Source organism: Bos javanicus, chromosome 11 (assembly GCF_032452875.1).
Source record: "Bos javanicus breed banteng chromosome 11, ARS-OSU_banteng_1.0, whole genome shotgun sequence".
Taxonomy (NCBI): domain Eukaryota; kingdom Metazoa; phylum Chordata; class Mammalia; order Artiodactyla; family Bovidae; genus Bos; species Bos javanicus.
In genome coordinates, this window is record NC_083878.1 from 10,264,934 (window position 1) to 10,279,624 (window position 14,691).

General features: G+C 54.3%; 3 protein-coding genes across 7 annotated transcripts; 2 read left to right on the top strand and 1 right to left on the bottom strand.

The window, feature by feature from the left end:
* Nucleotides 1–306: 306 nt before the first annotated feature.
* AUP1 (AUP1 lipid droplet regulating VLDL assembly factor) lies at nucleotides 307–3,258 on the top strand. 3 transcript variants are annotated; one of them, XM_061431840.1, is made up of 12 exons: nucleotides 307–391; nucleotides 472–609; nucleotides 689–839; nucleotides 1,039–1,223; nucleotides 1,477–1,549; nucleotides 1,641–1,714; nucleotides 1,801–2,008; nucleotides 2,104–2,206; nucleotides 2,337–2,456; nucleotides 2,573–2,688; nucleotides 2,873–2,991; nucleotides 3,086–3,258. In XM_061431840.1, the coding sequence occupies exons 1-12, from the start codon at nucleotides 342–344 to the stop codon at nucleotides 3,120–3,122; spliced, it is 1,374 nt and encodes a 457-aa protein (XP_061287824.1). In that variant the 5' UTR covers nucleotides 307–341; the 3' UTR covers nucleotides 3,123–3,258. The 3 variants fall into 3 exon arrangements, with proteins under 3 accessions (XP_061287824.1, XP_061287825.1, XP_061287826.1); XM_061431841.1 differs by having other exon boundaries at nucleotides 1,942–2,008; XM_061431842.1 differs by lacking the exon at nucleotides 3,086–3,258 and having other exon boundaries at nucleotides 1,942–2,008; nucleotides 2,811–2,899.
* Nucleotides 3,259–3,361: 103 nt separating this feature from the next.
* Nucleotides 3,362–10,401, top strand: DQX1 (DEAQ-box RNA dependent ATPase 1). 3 transcript variants are annotated; one of them, XM_061431830.1, is made up of 12 exons: nucleotides 3,362–3,782; nucleotides 4,238–4,493; nucleotides 4,720–4,913; nucleotides 5,292–5,676; nucleotides 6,021–6,254; nucleotides 6,346–6,445; nucleotides 6,550–6,708; nucleotides 6,789–6,980; nucleotides 8,680–8,799; nucleotides 8,980–9,170; nucleotides 9,504–9,694; nucleotides 9,952–10,401. In XM_061431830.1, exons 2-12 carry the CDS (start codon nucleotides 4,257–4,259, stop codon nucleotides 10,106–10,108), a joined length of 2,160 nt encoding a protein of 719 aa, XP_061287814.1. In that variant the 5' UTR covers nucleotides 3,362–3,782; nucleotides 4,238–4,256; the 3' UTR covers nucleotides 10,109–10,401. The 3 variants fall into 3 exon arrangements, with proteins under 3 accessions (XP_061287814.1, XP_061287815.1, XP_061287816.1); XM_061431831.1 differs by having other exon boundaries at nucleotides 3,362–4,493; XM_061431832.1 differs by lacking the exon at nucleotides 9,504–9,694 and having other exon boundaries at nucleotides 9,952–10,081.
* Nucleotides 10,402–11,583: 1,182 nt separating this feature from the next.
* On the bottom strand, nucleotides 11,584–14,178 carry TLX2 (T cell leukemia homeobox 2). The gene is made up of 3 exons (XM_061431844.1): nucleotides 13,198–14,178; nucleotides 12,514–12,751; nucleotides 11,584–12,411 (listed from the first exon to the last, which is right to left on the bottom strand). Exons 1-3 carry the CDS (start codon nucleotides 13,595–13,597, stop codon nucleotides 12,195–12,197), a joined length of 855 nt encoding a protein of 284 aa, XP_061287828.1. The 5' UTR covers nucleotides 13,598–14,178; the 3' UTR covers nucleotides 11,584–12,194.
* Between the last annotated feature and the right edge of the window lie 513 nt (nucleotides 14,179–14,691).

A 14,691-nucleotide genomic window follows, 5' to 3' on the forward strand; every position in this document is an offset into this window, starting at 1 on the left:
CAGCGCAGAGGCGGCGCCCTAGACGCGACCGGGAGGACGGCTGGACGCTGAGAACGCCGGTACCTGAAGTCTCCAGAAGTGCACGCTGGGACCCAGGATTCCAGGAGGCCAACTCCGCCCCCGCCCCTCGAATGCCGGGAATTGTGGTCCCCGCGGGACGCGAGTTATGAGGTGGCCTACGGGTCCGCGAGGCATGATGGGACCGCTAGCCCTTCCGGGGCGCCTCAGAATTTCAGGTCCCGGCACCCTGGGCGGATGCCCGCAGACTCCGCCTTCCCAAGAGCCCCTGCGGCGGGGCGCAAAGATGGCGGCATCGGCCAGACAACCCTAAAGCAGCGGCAATGGAACCTCCCTCGTCTCCGGGGCCGGAGCGGCTCTTTGATTCGCACCGGTAAGAACCCCGGTGGGAAGAGACCGACTTCCGTGTCCACTTGGCCTTCGGCGCCCGATCACCCCGCCTCTCGCCCCCAGGCTCCCGGGTGATGGCTTCCTGCTCCTCGCGCTACTACTCTACGCTCCAGTCGGGTTCTGCCTCCTGGTCCTGCGCCTGTTTCTTGGGATCCACGTCTTCCTGGTTAGCTGCGCGCTACCAGACAGTGTCTTTCGCAGGTTCCGACCCGGGCGCTCGGGGAGGGTCGGGGCTGGGCCTGGCCCGAGGCCAGGTAGTCACCACTGCCTGCGTTCGCAGGTTCGTGGTGCGGATCATGTGTGCAGTGCTGGGGCTCGTGGCCCGGCAGGAGGACTCTGGACTCCGGGATCACCGTGTCAGGGTCCTCATTTCCAACCACGTGACACCTTTCGACCACAACATAGTCAACTTGCTCACCAGCTGTAGCACCGTGAGTTAGGGAGGAAGCCGAGAGTGCCACGGAGTGGCTCCCTGGGGCCCAGCTCAAGGCGCCCCTCTCCGTGTTCGGCTTTCCCTTGGGGACCACAAGATACTGACCCTTACCCCGACCTCGCTTTTCTACCCATATGTCAATTTTTCTCACTTCACAGCATTCTTTTCTTCTTGCTTTCTCTCCTTCCGATTCCCAGCCTCTACTCAATAGTCCCCCAAGCTTTGTGTGCTGGTCTCGGGGCTTTATGGAGATGGATGGTCAGGGCGAGTTGGTGGAGTCACTCAAGAGATTCTGTGCTTCAACAAGGCTTCCCCCTACCCCTCTGCTGCTATTCCCCGAGGAAGAGGCCACCAATGGCCGGGAGGGGCTCCTGCGCTTCAGGTGGGTGAACACAGGTATCTGTCTCCAACTGTAGGTGATCAGGCTTGGGGGCCCTTGGGTTTTCACAGCCTTCTTCAGCCCTGCCCCCTACTTTCCTAGTTTATTTACTTTTTGCCCACTTTTAGTTCTTTCCCTTGAATCCGTTAATTTCCCACGTTTCTATTTGTACAGTCTGACAGTATCTGTTTTAAGTCAGGTATGAGCTGCTGACTAGATTGGCTAGAATCCCATCTTACTTTCTTCACTCTTCTAGTTCCTGGCCATTTTCTATCCAGGATGTGGTACAGCCTCTTACCCTGCGAGTCCAGAGACCTCTTGTCTCCGTGGTGAGTGTGTCCCACAGGGAATCTCTGGGTTTGGAGGGGAAGTTTCCTACTCCTGGCCCTGGTTTAGACCTCACTCATGCCCTCCCCTCAGACGGTGTCAGATGCATCCTGGGTCTCAGAACTGCTGTGGTCACTTTTCGTCCCTTTCACGGTGTATCAAGTAAGGTATTAACTGTCCTCACTTTTTGGTGGCTGGGAGAAACTCATCTCAAGGTCAAGGAAGTAGCTGTCTCTGCCCTGTCCTTTTGCAGATCTTTTAATGTCAAGGTCCTACCACAGAGGCAATATAAAGTATTTATTACCTCCCTACTGTCACCACCACTGTTTCAAGAAAAGACGCATCAGAGTGGAGAGTGGGTGACCCCAACGTGGACCTGGATTATTTTTTGCAGGTGGCTCCGTCCTGTTCATCGACAGCTGGGGGAGGGGAGTGAAGAGTTTGCCCTCCGTGTACAACAGGTGGTAGGGGACATGGGCAGGGTGGAAGTGGGTTCTTTCTTTAGGGGGAAGGAGAGGAACACTTGAGAAACTTCCAATCCTCCAATTTTCCCTAGCTGGTGGCCAAAGAATTGGGCCAGACAGGGACACGACTCACTCCAGAAGACAAAGCAGAGCACATGAAGCGACAGAGACACCCCAGATTGCGCCTTCAGTCAGGTGTGTGGTCTCTGGACATAAAGCTTTTCAACTCTTTTGCAGCCTGTTCTGACTTCCTCCCTATGCCTGTACTAATCAGCCTCTCTCCTTGAGTTTTCCACTCACCATATTTTGGATTTCTTTTTTGCAGCCCAGTCTTCTTTCCCTCACTCCCCTGGCCCTTCTCCTGATGTGCATCTGGCAACTCTGGCTCAGAGAGTGAAGGAGGTTTTACCCCATGTTCCACTGGGCGTCATCCAGAGAGACCTAGGTATGAGAAAGAGTAGCTTTACCCAAGAAGACAGGCATAGAGAGGGAAAGTGGGTGGCGAAGGGAGAAGGTGAGCAGAGAAATAGACTGTGCTGTCCACTCCTCCCTTCTCCGCAGCCAGGACTGGCTGTGTAGACTTGACCATCACTAATCTGCTTGAGGGAGCCGTAGCTTTCATGCCTGAAGACATCACTGAGGGGACCCAATCCCTTGCCACAGCCTCCACTCCCAAGGTGAGACCCAGAAAATGAGCAGGTCCAGGACTTGAGGTGGGATGGGGCAGTCTGCATATTCCCTGTCCTGACGTCTGTTTTTGATCCTGAGACCCTAGCACAGTACCTCTCTTGCAAAGTAGGCATTCGATGCGTGTTTAATGATGATGACTTCGCAAGCCCTCTGACATTGTGATCACCTCAGTTCCCCAGCTCTGGCCCGGCAACCCCTCAGCCCACAGCCCTAACATTTGCCAAGTCCTCCTGGGCCCGGCAGGAGAGTCTACAGGAGCGAAAGCAGGCGCTGTATGAATACGCGAGAAGGTGAGACGCTTAGAGGACAACCAGTAGGAAAGGGCAGGTTGGAGAAAGGGAACAATATAGCAAAGCCCATACAATGTTTTCTTGTGTCCCACAGGCGATTCACAGAGAGGCAGGCCCAGGAGGCTGATTGAGTACAGGATGGCACCCAGAGCCGCAGGACGGAGACTGGGGGCAGCCCTCACCCGACTCAACAGGCCGGATGGGTGGGTGCTAAAGGGAGGAATGGGCTCCCCCCAGTGTCACATTAAATTCAGGGTTTTCACTCAAGGTCTCTGTTGCCTCTTTGGGTCTCAAAAACCTTGTAGCAGGTTCCTTTTCCCTTGGTTGTGGGATCAGGAATGAGGGCCTCCTTGTGGGTTTGTGGAAGGTTGGTCAGAATGGAACTGTCTGTACTCACCTCATGTCAAGAGATGAGTGATATTAAGGAAGTATAACTAAGCTGAATGCCCAGCAGCAACTGGACCCAGCCTCAGAATTCAGCCCAGGTGGATGAGGAAACAGCTGTAGAACTGCAAGTCCCAGGATACCTTTCACTAATGAGCACAGTACACAAAGTCTGTAGAATTCACACATGCTCAGTGTGGTGGCTGGAGCCTATTTTCCATAGGTTCCTAACTAGATTAAATAAGGTGGAGCACATGGCCCCACCCCAAAACAGTCTCTAGGATTGTGCCCCAGGGTGGATCCGGAATTGACCTTTGTACCTCACAGCAGGTCAGGGTTTGTGGTGACTTGCTGAGTGGGTCTGGAACTGGCTGCCATTCCATCGCGTCTCAGAGCGGCAGGCAAAGGTTTGAATCCAGGATCCCTGTGGCCCTGCTCCCCAATTCCTGACCCCACTCCTCCTGTTCCTCACTCTTTCCCCAGGGGACCTTCCCACAGGTCACCAGGTCTTTCTTTCTTTCTTTCTTTTTGGCTATGTCAGATCTTAGCTGTGGTGCACCGGCTTTGTTGCCCTGCCATATGCAGGATCTTACGTCCCCAGCTAAGGATCGAACCCACATCCCCTGCATTGGAAGCTGGGTTCTTAACAACTGGACTGCCAGGGAAGTCCCAAAGTCCACTTTTGATAGTCCCTTACTTGGAGACTCAACTCTTCCCTGTTTCCTGGCAGACGAGAAGTACTGGGAAGGATGAACCCCAGTGCATTATCACCTGAGGGTGCAGGTTAGGGATCAGGGCTGAGGTGGGAAGATGGTGTCGGTCACCAAATACGAGGCCTTGATGACTGCCCTGCCTTCTGTAGGTCCTGCTAGACAGTCACCATGGCCTCTCAGCTTCTCGGGTTGGAAGAAGAGTCTGGCCCAAACCCTGAGGAGTCTGAACTGGCTGTGAACCCCTTTGACGGGCTCCCCTTCTCTTCCCGCTACTACAAACTACTTGAGCAGCGCCGATCCTTGCCTGTCTGGGCTGCTCGCTTTATCTTCTTGGAGCACTTGGAGAGTAGCCCCAGTGGAGTGGTACTGGTGTCTGGAGAGCCTGGTTGTGGCAAGAGCACCCAGGTGGGAGTGGGGGGGGGCTGGGGAACTGGCTCCTCCTGGGACAAGGTGGGGAGTGGGGTGGGGGTTGCTGTGTGAAATAATAGGGGAGGTGGTCAGAAGGAGACAGGCAGTGAAGCACCAGAGGACTCCTCAAATAAGGAGAGATGAAACTGACCACAGTTCCTCCGGCACTTTTGATGGGTTCTGTGTCCTGCTGACGGGTTGTCCTTCCCTACGCTTACCCCAGATCCCACAGTGGTGTGCGGAGTTTGTGCTGGCCAGAGGTTTCCAGAAGGGCTGGGTAACTGTGACTCAGCCTTACCCTCTAGCAGCCCTGAGCTTGGCTCTGCGAGTTGCTGATGAAATGGACCTGACCCTGGGTCATGAGGTTGGATACAGCATCCCCCAAGAAGACTGCACTGGGCCTGACACTCTGCTAAGGTGTGGCCCCTTGCAGGCCCAACTCCAATCTCCTTCCCCTCACTCCGTAGAAACAAACCCAGCCTCTGACATCTCACCGTACCCTCCCTCAGAATAGCTCACCGTGTAAATCATGCATGATGCAACTTCTGAATGTAGCCATTTAACCCTAGCCAGCAACCTCAGACATTCAACCTCACCCTCCTCATGAAAGTCTCACTTTCCTAACTGGAGTACAGCTTATGAACAGTGTCATCAATAGGTCACAGAAACTCAGTCACAGGATCTTTTCCTGATCTTTACTGTCAGAGCCTAGGCCCCCTGGGGGGAAGCTCCTCTGGACTTCTGGGGCTGGTTGGTGTCCACACTGACTCCTCTGCCCACTGCCAATGCCAACAGGTTCTGCTGGGACAGGCTGCTTCTGCAGGAGGTGGCCTCAACCCGGGGCACTGGAGCCCGGGGTGTGCTGGTCCTGGATGAGGCTCAGGAGCGGTCAGTGGCCTCAGATTTGCTCCAAGGACTCCTGCGAGATGCCAGGCTGGGAAGCCTTCCAGGGGACCTCAGAGTGGTTGTAGTTACTGACCCAAGCCTTGAACCTAAGCTCCAAGATTTCTGGGGCGGTCCTCCTACTGTGTGTGTCCCCAGAAAGACTGGCAGCTGCCCCACTCCAGTCTACAGGGACTCTCTCCCTGCTGACCGAGTAGACGCTGCCTGCCAAGCTGTGCTTGAATGGTGTCGGAAGGAGGCTCCAGGAGATGTGCTAGTGTACCTGCCCAGTGAGGAGGTAAAAAAATGGGATGCGAAAGGAGGTACTCGTGGCGAATGTTTGCCCCTTCCTGTCCCAGGGGAGAATGGGAGCAATGCTGATTAGGAACATTGGAGCTCTAGTACTTATTCTCTGTTGGGGTCTTAAGGAAAAATTCCAGGGTTTTGGTATAAAAACTTTTTGATTCCATACAATGTAGAGATTTGCAGTTCAGTGAGTTCCTGAAATTGAAACACCCCAACTTTATATATAGAGTATGTGCACTTTGTCAGAGTGAAGAACCATAGCTTTCATCAATTTTTCAAAGGGGTCTCTGGCCCACAAAGGTAAGAATTACCCTAACACCCCACCTCTCTCTTCAGGAAATTTCCCTGTGCTGTGAGTCCTTGTCCAGGAAGGTAAGGTCCTTGGAAAACCAAGGGCCCCCACCACGGGTGCTGCCCCTTCACCCAGGCTGTGGACAAGCTGTTCAGGCTGTGTACGAGGACACAGAATCAGGTGCCCGGAAAGTTGTGGTCACTCACTGGCTGGCCGACTTCTCCTTTTCCCTCTCTTCCATCCGACATGTCATTGACTCAGGACTGGAGCTTCGAAGTGTGAGTGAAAGAGAAGTGAGGGGGACACAGGGGCTAAAGATAGAAATAGCCCACTCTCATCTGTCTTGGCCTTGGTTGGGGGTGGTGACAGGTTTACAGTCCTCAGATCCGAGCAGAATCTCAAGTGTTGAGACCAGTCAGCAAGTGTCAGGCAGAGGCAAGACGGCTGCGGGCAGCAGGGATCCCACCAGGTAAGAGCTTTCACCCTCAATAGGATCAAACACGAGAAAAGTCACCAACCACCGGCCCCGAGAAATCTACAGTGGTCTTCTCTCCCAGATCTTTCTCCCCTCAGGATCCTGCCTCTGCCTGTATCCTAAGTCCTTCCTAGAACTAGAGGCTCCCTACCTGCCCCAGCCCAGAGTGTGGGCAGAGAATTTGAGCTCCCTGATGTTACTACTAAAGAGGAGACAGATTGCAGAGCCAGGGAAGTGTCACTTCCTGGACCGGCCCGGTGAGCACCCTTCCTGCCCACGTCCTGCTGCTCTCCAGGTTCTGAGATCCCCTGTCCTGTAAGCCTTGTTCCCTCTCCAGCTCCAGAAGCACTGATGCAGGCCCTGGAAGACTTAGACTACCTGGCCGCCCTGGATGATGATGGGGACCTGTCAGACCTGGGAGTTATCCTGTCAGAATTTCCCCTGGCCCCTGAGCTGGCCAAAGCCCTGCTGGCCTCGTGCGAGTTTGACTGTGTGGATGAGATGCTCACCCTGGCCGCCATGCTCACTGGTATGAATCACTTGCCTCTCTGGCCCTTAGGACCGCTTCAGCCTTCCCTCTGGCGTTCTGGTGCTCCTTAAGCTGGCCCCTTCCCCTTTGCTCTAGTTCCCAGCCCTCACTGTGCCTAAAGAGTTAGGCTTCATCACTTTCCCCTCTCCTGTCTCTGTTGCTTCTTGTCCCCCAACAAGTGTCTCCTACCTGTTTTTACTAAAACTGTACCTGTCTTGTTCAACCCTGTAATCCCTTCATTATTCAGAATAATCTCCATCCTGCTCAATCTAGGTATTCCTCACCCACTGCATTCCAGTTCAGGCCCACCCCAGCAGAAGGGTGGCACTTCTGCTCACCAGTGGCCTCCTAGAGACCTAATCCAGTGAGCACTTCTGAGCCCTGTTCATGACTTTCTTTTGACACTTGAGAATGGCAACCACTCCGACTTTAACATTGCCCCCTCCCTAAGCCTCTGTGATCTGCTTCTTGTGGTTTTCACCCTACCTCTCTTGCCACTCCCTTAATCTCTTACTTGAGCTCTTCCTCCTCTGCTTGTTCAAAGTAAGTTGAACCTCAGGGTTCCACCCTTGCCCCTTTTGTCTTCTCATTCCCTGAACTCTCTGAGCAAGTTCATTCACATTCATGGTCTGAAATGCTACAATATCATTCTTCTGAATCTTGGATTTATATATCTAACTCCTGATGGCCATTCCTGTCAGAATGGTCCACAAAACTTCAACCCAGAACTGAACTCGAGCACCTCTGTTGTTGCTGAGCTGAGCCCTTTTTAAATCTGCTCCCTCACCACCATCACCAAAAATCATACCACCACCTCAGTGGCTCTACTATCATTCTAGACTAACCTTTCTCCAGGTTTGTTTTTTTAATTTTTATCTCCTAATTTTAAAAAAATTTTACCTGTTCTTCACCTGTTCTTCTCCATACTTAAGGACTTCCCTGGTGGCTTAGAGGGTAAAGCATCTGCCTGCAACTCAGGAGACCCAGCTTTGATCCCTGGGTCAGGAAGATCTCCCGGAGAAGGAAATGGCTACCCACTCCAGTACTCTTGCCTGGAAAATCCCATGGATGGAGGAGCCTGGTGGGCTACAGTCCATGGGGTCGCAAAGAGTCGTACACGACTGAGCGACTTCAGCTTCACCTTCACTCCATACTCAGAGTTAATGCCAATGTAGCTTCTCATCGCTGCTCAGCTGGATTCCTTGAGTAGCCTCCTAACTAGTCATGTGAACTTCTTCCAAACATGTGGATTCTCTTAAAAACTCTTCATCAGTTACTCTCTACCTTCCAAACAGAATGTAAACTCATTTGCACAGCCTTGCCCATACGTCCCTCCAGCTTTATCTCCAGCCACCCTGCCACACATACTGTTCCCTTATCCATAATCGTAGGTGCTCGAAGTTCTCCAAACATGCTATTCCCACGCCTAGAATACTCCCTCTGCCCTTCTCCACTCAGCTAATTCTCAAACTTCAAATATTGGCCCACACACCTATCTTACGTGTTGGTCTCTCCCACTAGACTCTAAGCTCCTTGTGGGCAGAAACTGTTTTTCATTTATTTATCTTCAGTGTCCAATAAAGTGCACAGTATCTACAAGTCTTTTGAGTAAAGTTCCCAGAGTGACGTTGCTGCCTTTTTCAGTGTACTGTTGTCTGTTCTCATGCCCCCAAATGAACTTCCTGTCTTCTGCCTCCAGCTGCCCCGGGGTTTACTCGTCCTCCACTCTGTGCAGAAGAAGCTGCCCTGCGTCGAGCGCTAGAACACGTGGATGGTGATCACAGCTCTCTGATCCAAGTGTATGAAGCCTTTATACAGAGTGAGTGCTCCACTCTGCATCCTCTTACAGAACCCAGATTTTCCAAAGAGAGGAAGTAGTATGCAGCCAGCTGACAGATCTCTAGTCCCAGGAAAAGGAAGCCCTTTGACTGACAGTTGGGTTCTTTTAGTCTTAAAGTCTCAAGGACTTTAGCTATAACTGGTCCCTTTCTGTTCCCAGGTGGAGCAGACAAGGCTTGGTGCCAGGCTCGGGGTCTAAACTGGGCAGCATTGTGCCAAGCCCGTAAACTTCGGGGAGAACTCCTAGAACTCATGCAACGGATTGAACTTCCCTTGTCTCAACCAGCCTTTGGATCTGAGCGGAATCGCAGAGACCTTCAGAAAGCACTGGTGTCAGGATACTTCCTTAAGGTTAGGGGAAAGAGTTGGGGCAAGGATCATAAAAGGAACAGAAAGTAGAGGGAGCAAAGGTTAATGTATGCCACCTCTGAAATTGGGACCCACGTGGCCATTCAAAGAACTCTTTAGAACCAGGAGAAACTTTTCCTTTGATGTTTTGGGGTACAAGGGGCTATGGAAATGCCATACATTATGGTAATATGGTAGGACTATAACACCTAGAGGTATGCCTTACTTTTAATACTCTCACTACCCTTGCTAATAATTCTTTCTCAACCCCCCTTTCTTCTACTGACTGACACTTCACTCTCACTTATTCCTTCAATATCTTTGTCTTTCAATGAGGTGGCCCGAGACACAGATGGAACTGGAAATTACCTGCTTCTAACCCATAAGCATGTGGCCCAGCTTTCCCCAAACTGCTGCTACAGAAGCCGCAGGGCTCCTGCCAGACCCCCACTGTGGGTGCTTTACCACAGTTTCTCCATTTCCAAAGACAATTGTCTTTCCATTGTTTCTGAAATTCAGCCACAGATGTGAGTTCCCTGACACCCCTCCTGCACTGTCCATTCCTCTTCCTGGGGCCAAAGTTACAGCTGGAGACTTAGAGAAGCTAAGTGGGGGTGGGGGGTAGGATGGCAGGGGTGGGAATGGAGGGGAGTGAGAGGGTCTTTGTGGTTTGTAGTAACATGATTTGAGGAGACAGGGTTTGTGGAAGGGGTAGTAAGAAGTTCAACAATATGCATTATGAAAGAGGATATGGAAATCATCTAATTATAAATGTCTCTATCAGGCTCGTGGAATTGGCTCCTCCATACTTTCTGAGTAACTTACCCCCTAGTGAAAGCAGAGACTTCCTGAACCAGCTGAGGGAAGAAAGGACAGATTCTTCAATCAGGAGTGAATCTTCCTCCACCCAAGAACTTGAGAATGCCTGTGCCCTGCAGTGACCCGCCTATGGGGTGAAGTTGAATTCATCTCATCACATGAGATCTTCCCTCAGGCTAGCACGCCATCCAGATTTAGAAGCCCAAGGGTCAAATGTAAATACTGGAACCTGAGTCCCAAGAAATGGAGCTGGGAGTGGAGCAAATTGGTTAAGCCCCAGGCTATACAGGGTAGGACTGATTCCTTAGCTTTCTTCTATTTATTGAAGAGGAACTGACATGCCCTCTATACCCCCAACTTATGCCAAACCCATCCTTGTGCTCCCTTTTGGTCTATAAAAGTTCTGTTTATATGATACCAAATTTGAGTTTGGTTCTGCAGTAGCATTTACAATATCTATGAGTTAAAGATAACACAATATAAAAGAATCAAGGTGAATTTCAACAGTGATATCCTCCTGCCTGGCTCCCACCTCTGGTCGAGCCTTTGTGCTCTGACTGACCTCGCTGTCACTAACATGGAAACAGGTAGTTTGACTACAGTTGGCCTCTGACCCTGCCTAAAGCTTACCTCACTCTATCAACTGCTCTTGCCTGCAGGGGAGGAAGAATGGGGGTGCTATAAGAATAAGAAACAATTGACCCTTTTGTTCTCATACAACTTAAATCTTGCTCCTTCTTAAACCTCAAGGCTATTGGAGCTGTACCCAAATCCTTAACTTTCCAGCAACAAGCTTCCCAGCAGCCCCTGGCCCACGCATAAGTTCTAACAACTTCAGGAACATCATGCTTTTACCAGCTGGGTACTTCTTTCTCTTTTCTTTCCTTAGACTATTAACTTTGATATCCTCAATCATCTTACACTTTATAAATGTGTTTACAGAAATTGATAGAAACATTTAATCCTTAGAACTCTGCTTTTCTAGAGTTCCCTCCCTTGGTGATGCTGTCTGCTTTCATCATTCCATGTATTTCCTCCTCTATGTGGATGTCAACTGACCTCCCCCAAAAGGCATTTTTCCAGAATGTATTCTCTCCGTGTGCTTGCTCAATCGCTCAATCTTGTCTGACTCTCTGTGACCCCATAAACTGTAGCCTACCAGATGCCTCTGTCCGTGGAATTATCCAGGCAAGAATACTGGAGTGGTTGCCATTTCCTACTCTAGGGGATCCTTCTCTCGAGGTTTAGCATTTAGTTTTGCCTGCAGAGTTAATCTTGGTCTTGTCTTCCCAATTTCCCTTTCATCATCCACAACACCATTGATTTCTTGCTCCTTTACATTTCCAACCTAGGAATTATCTTTGATTATTTTTAAGCCTATCACTTCCTATTATTTGCCAGATTCTGCTCACTGTAACTCCCCTGGGCCCATTAACTTTGTCCATTGCTTCCCTCTCTGTCCCTGAGGGACACCAGAGCCTGATTAGTGTTCTTAGATTTTCTCTTTCATCAAGTGTGTCTCGCCCACCACTCACTTGGGAGGCGCACGCAAGTGGGAGGACGTAGTCAGCAGGTTAAACACAAGACGATATGGGGCTCAAAGTCCTTAGCGATTATTTTACAGTTGAAGAATGACATGCCCAGCATGGATAACCCTCTGGTTCCCGTCACAGTCAGACTCGCCCTCTAGCACCTCCTCCATTACTCCCCTGTCATTGGCGTCTTCCTTCCTTCCTTCTTTCCTTCACACATTTGGTACAGACCCGGCAGGCTGCAGCTGCCGAATCCCAGCGGGCCCTGTGAACAGCTTGGAACCCTGGTTCCACCCCAACCGCGGAAGAATCCGGAGTCCCTCAAGAGGGCAGCCATAGGCCAGCCTGCTCTCCTCCGCGCACCTCATTGGCTATCAAACTGCAGGTCCCGCCCCCTCAGCCCCTCGGTTCCAGCCACCGTGCGACAAGAGTGTGTGGGAAATGGCGGGAAAGATCGCATTTAAGCGCGCGGGGCAGTTGCGCAACGTTGGCCTGCGAACCGGCGGTGGCCGAGGAGCCCTCGGCGATAGCCTCAAAGCCAACTCCTCCTCACACGCTCCACTGCTACAGAACCACGGCGTGGGCGGCCATGCGCTCCTAGGCCCCAGCTCCGGGGCTCCACGAGGCGCCTCGGTCCGGAAAAGAGCGCTCGCTCGCTCGGTCGGGCAGGCGTCGCTCACACCACTGAAGCAAGCCCGGACACGGAAGCCACCTTGTTGTCCTCGGCCCAGGGCTGCAGATTCTGCAGCGCGAAGAGCGACGAGTTGTGCAGACAGAGCGGGTCCGGGGGCAGCGGCGGCCGCAGCGGCCGAGGCAGCGCGTCCTGCTGCAGGTGCAGAAGCAGTCGGCCCGCGCGGTGCCGCTCCGCCTCGCGCTCCTCGGCCGTCTGGCGCCTGGGCGGGCGGAGACGCGGGGTCAGCGAGGCCAGCCCCAGCCCGCCCCGCGCCTCACCGCCACTTGGCCCAGCCCGGTCTTTCACCCGCCCCGCGCCTCACCGCCACTTGGTGCGCCGGTTCTGGAACCACGTCTTGACCTGCGCGTCGGTCATGCGCAGGGCCTTGGCCAGCGCCGCCCTCTCGGCAGAGGCCAGGTACTTCTGGCGCAGGAAGCGCCGCTCCAGCTCCAGCACCTGCGAGCGGGAGAAGGATGTGCGCGGCTTCTTCCGCTTTGGGGGGGTCCGATTTTGGTAGGGGTGACCTATACGGCGCGTCCCGGAGAAGGGCGAGAGCGCCGCTACAGAGAGGAAGAAAGAGCAAGGCTAGGTTTACGGGGTGGCCCGAGGTGTCACAGAAGAGAGCGCGGCTGCTGAGGCCGCAGAGCTCCCGCGCCGGGTCCCTACAGTGCCCCAACCTCGACTCCGCACCAGTAGAGTCTTCTACACACACAAAAAGGGGGCCTCGGAAATGGCCCTCCCTCTTGGGTGAGGGAGAAACCTCCCCTGAAACTTCACCCTGCCCTCCCCGCCGTGCGGACAGTGAACTGCAGAGAGCGCGGGCATCGACGGCAGCTACCTCCCCAGCGCCTCTCAGCAGCGGGACCAAGAGATACAAGTTGAGGGAGGATCCCCTGGGATTAGGGGCGAAGGGTATGAAAGGGACCTTGAGTTGGAGCAGAAGGATCAAAGATGAGAAAACAGGGTCAGTGTGGGGCATGACACTGGAGGGGTCGGGCAACCTCACCCGTGAGCCGGTCCTTGGCATAGCGGCGGCCGCTGTCCATCCAAGGGAAGGTGAGTCCCGCTAGGCCCCCGGCGCCGCCCAAGCCCGAGGGTCCAGGAACTGCAGGTGCGCCTCCCGCGGGCGGCTGCACTGGCAAAGGACGATGCGCCGGGACGCGGATCACGCCGCCCGGGCCAACACCAGAGCTGCCTGGTACCGGGGCCAGCGAGGCCGCGGGGCCGTAGCTTGAGGCTCCGTGAAATCCACCCGAGAACGCCGCACTCTCTCCATGGCCTTGGCCCGTGCGACCTGGGCCTAGGCCGCTCCCGGGGGGTTCCGGGCAGCTCAGGATCTGATCGATGCCGAAACTGATTGGCTCGTGGTGCGGGAGGTTGTGCGAGGCCAGCACCCCCGGCTCCATGGGTCCGGGTCAAAGAGGACCTCAGGAGGTTTGGCGGTTAGGGAGGACCCCCCAAACAGCTGTGGGAGCCCAGCAGCAGAGCGTTTAGGGCGGCGGCTTCAGGGACCTGCCGGGCTGGCCGCAGAGAGGCGCCGGGACGCCCAGGACATCTTCATCCCTATGTACTGAGAGTAACCCAGCCCGTGCCGGCCTCTGCCGGGTGTCGGCGCAGGGACTCGCATCCCGGGGGAGCGCGACCGACTGGGGCCCCAGGAACGCCCGTCTTGACTCTGAAGCGCGGATGGACGCTGGACTGCCAGGGCCTCTGCCCGAGTCCGGGGTGGAGAGCGTTGGCCGACTTGGGCTGGGGCAGTGACTGACAGATCAGTCTTGGGTGGGCAGTGGGGGCTGGGGGTAGGGCAGGGGCGGGGCCGGGCCGTTAAAGGGGAAGAGACGCCTGTTTGCTCCAAGCGCGGGCAAGACTGGCCGGCGGGAGTGGTGAGGGTGTTGGAGGGGGGAAGGTGGCGAGTGTGTTATGAACTTGCACGGGAGGGGCCAGAGCTCCGGCCGCTGCGCGCTGAGTCAGCCGAGATGCGCAAGGCGACTCCATCCTCACTGGCCTCCGCCTCTGGGTTTCCTCTCCTCACCAACTTCCTTGCAGGTGCCGCCTCCCACAGCCCCCACTCTTCGCCTCCCGATGGGTCCAGCCTGACGACTCCCGGATTCGTTGTGGCCCCCGCCTAAATGCTCTCGAAGACCAAATTTCGTTGTGGCTTTCTGGCTGCGATGGGAAGCGGCTGGGGAACGGCGCCGGCGAGTTGGAGGCTGGGGAAGAGGACAGTTGGAGGTGTGGCGGGGTGTCCGGTGAGCTAGGGCGGGGAATCACTGGGCCAGTGATCCTGGTGCTACTCCCGGCCTCTCCCGTAGGGGCCCCAGCTTCTCTCCGGAGCGCCAGTAATGGGCGTCCAGTGTTTCTTAGAATTTCGATTTCCGTAGATCGGTGTAAAGCGGACCGGTGGTTGTACCCGAGCCAATTTAGGTCTGTGAGGACTTGGGGCTGGCGTTCTGCCCCCGACAGGGAACCAGCAACGCGGACTCTGCGCCCCGGCTCTTCG

Excerpts from the sequence above, each read along its gene's own strand:
- TLX2 (XM_061431844.1), bottom strand. The coding sequence starts at position 13,597 with ATGGAGCCGGGGGTGCTGGCCTCGCACAACCTCCCGCACCACGAGCCA. Across the intron at positions 12,752-13,197 it reads TGCCAAGGACCGGCTCACGG|CGGCGCTCTCGCCCTTCTCC; the intron begins GTGAGGTTGCCC and ends TCCTCTCTGTAG. Across the intron at positions 12,412-12,513 it reads AACCGGCGCACCAAGTGGCG|GCGCCAGACGGCCGAGGAGC; the intron begins GTGAGGCGCGGG and ends CCGCCCGCCCAG.
- AUP1 (XM_061431840.1), top strand. The coding sequence starts at position 342 with ATGGAACCTCCCTCGTCTCCGGGGCCGGAGCGGCTCTTTGATTCGCAC. Across the intron at positions 1,224-1,476 it reads GAGGGGCTCCTGCGCTTCAG|TTCCTGGCCATTTTCTATCC; the intron begins GTGGGTGAACAC and ends TCACTCTTCTAG. Across the intron at positions 1,550-1,640 it reads AGAGACCTCTTGTCTCCGTG|ACGGTGTCAGATGCATCCTG; the intron begins GTGAGTGTGTCC and ends CCCTCCCCTCAG.
- DQX1 (XM_061431831.1), top strand. The coding sequence starts at position 4,257 with ATGGCCTCTCAGCTTCTCGGGTTGGAAGAAGAGTCTGGCCCAAACCCT. Across the intron at positions 9,171-9,503 it reads TGTCAGGATACTTCCTTAAG|GTGGCCCGAGACACAGATGG; the intron begins GTTAGGGGAAAG and ends TCTTTCAATGAG. Across the intron at positions 9,695-9,951 it reads TCTGAAATTCAGCCACAGAT|GCTCGTGGAATTGGCTCCTC; the intron begins GTGAGTTCCCTG and ends TGTCTCTATCAG.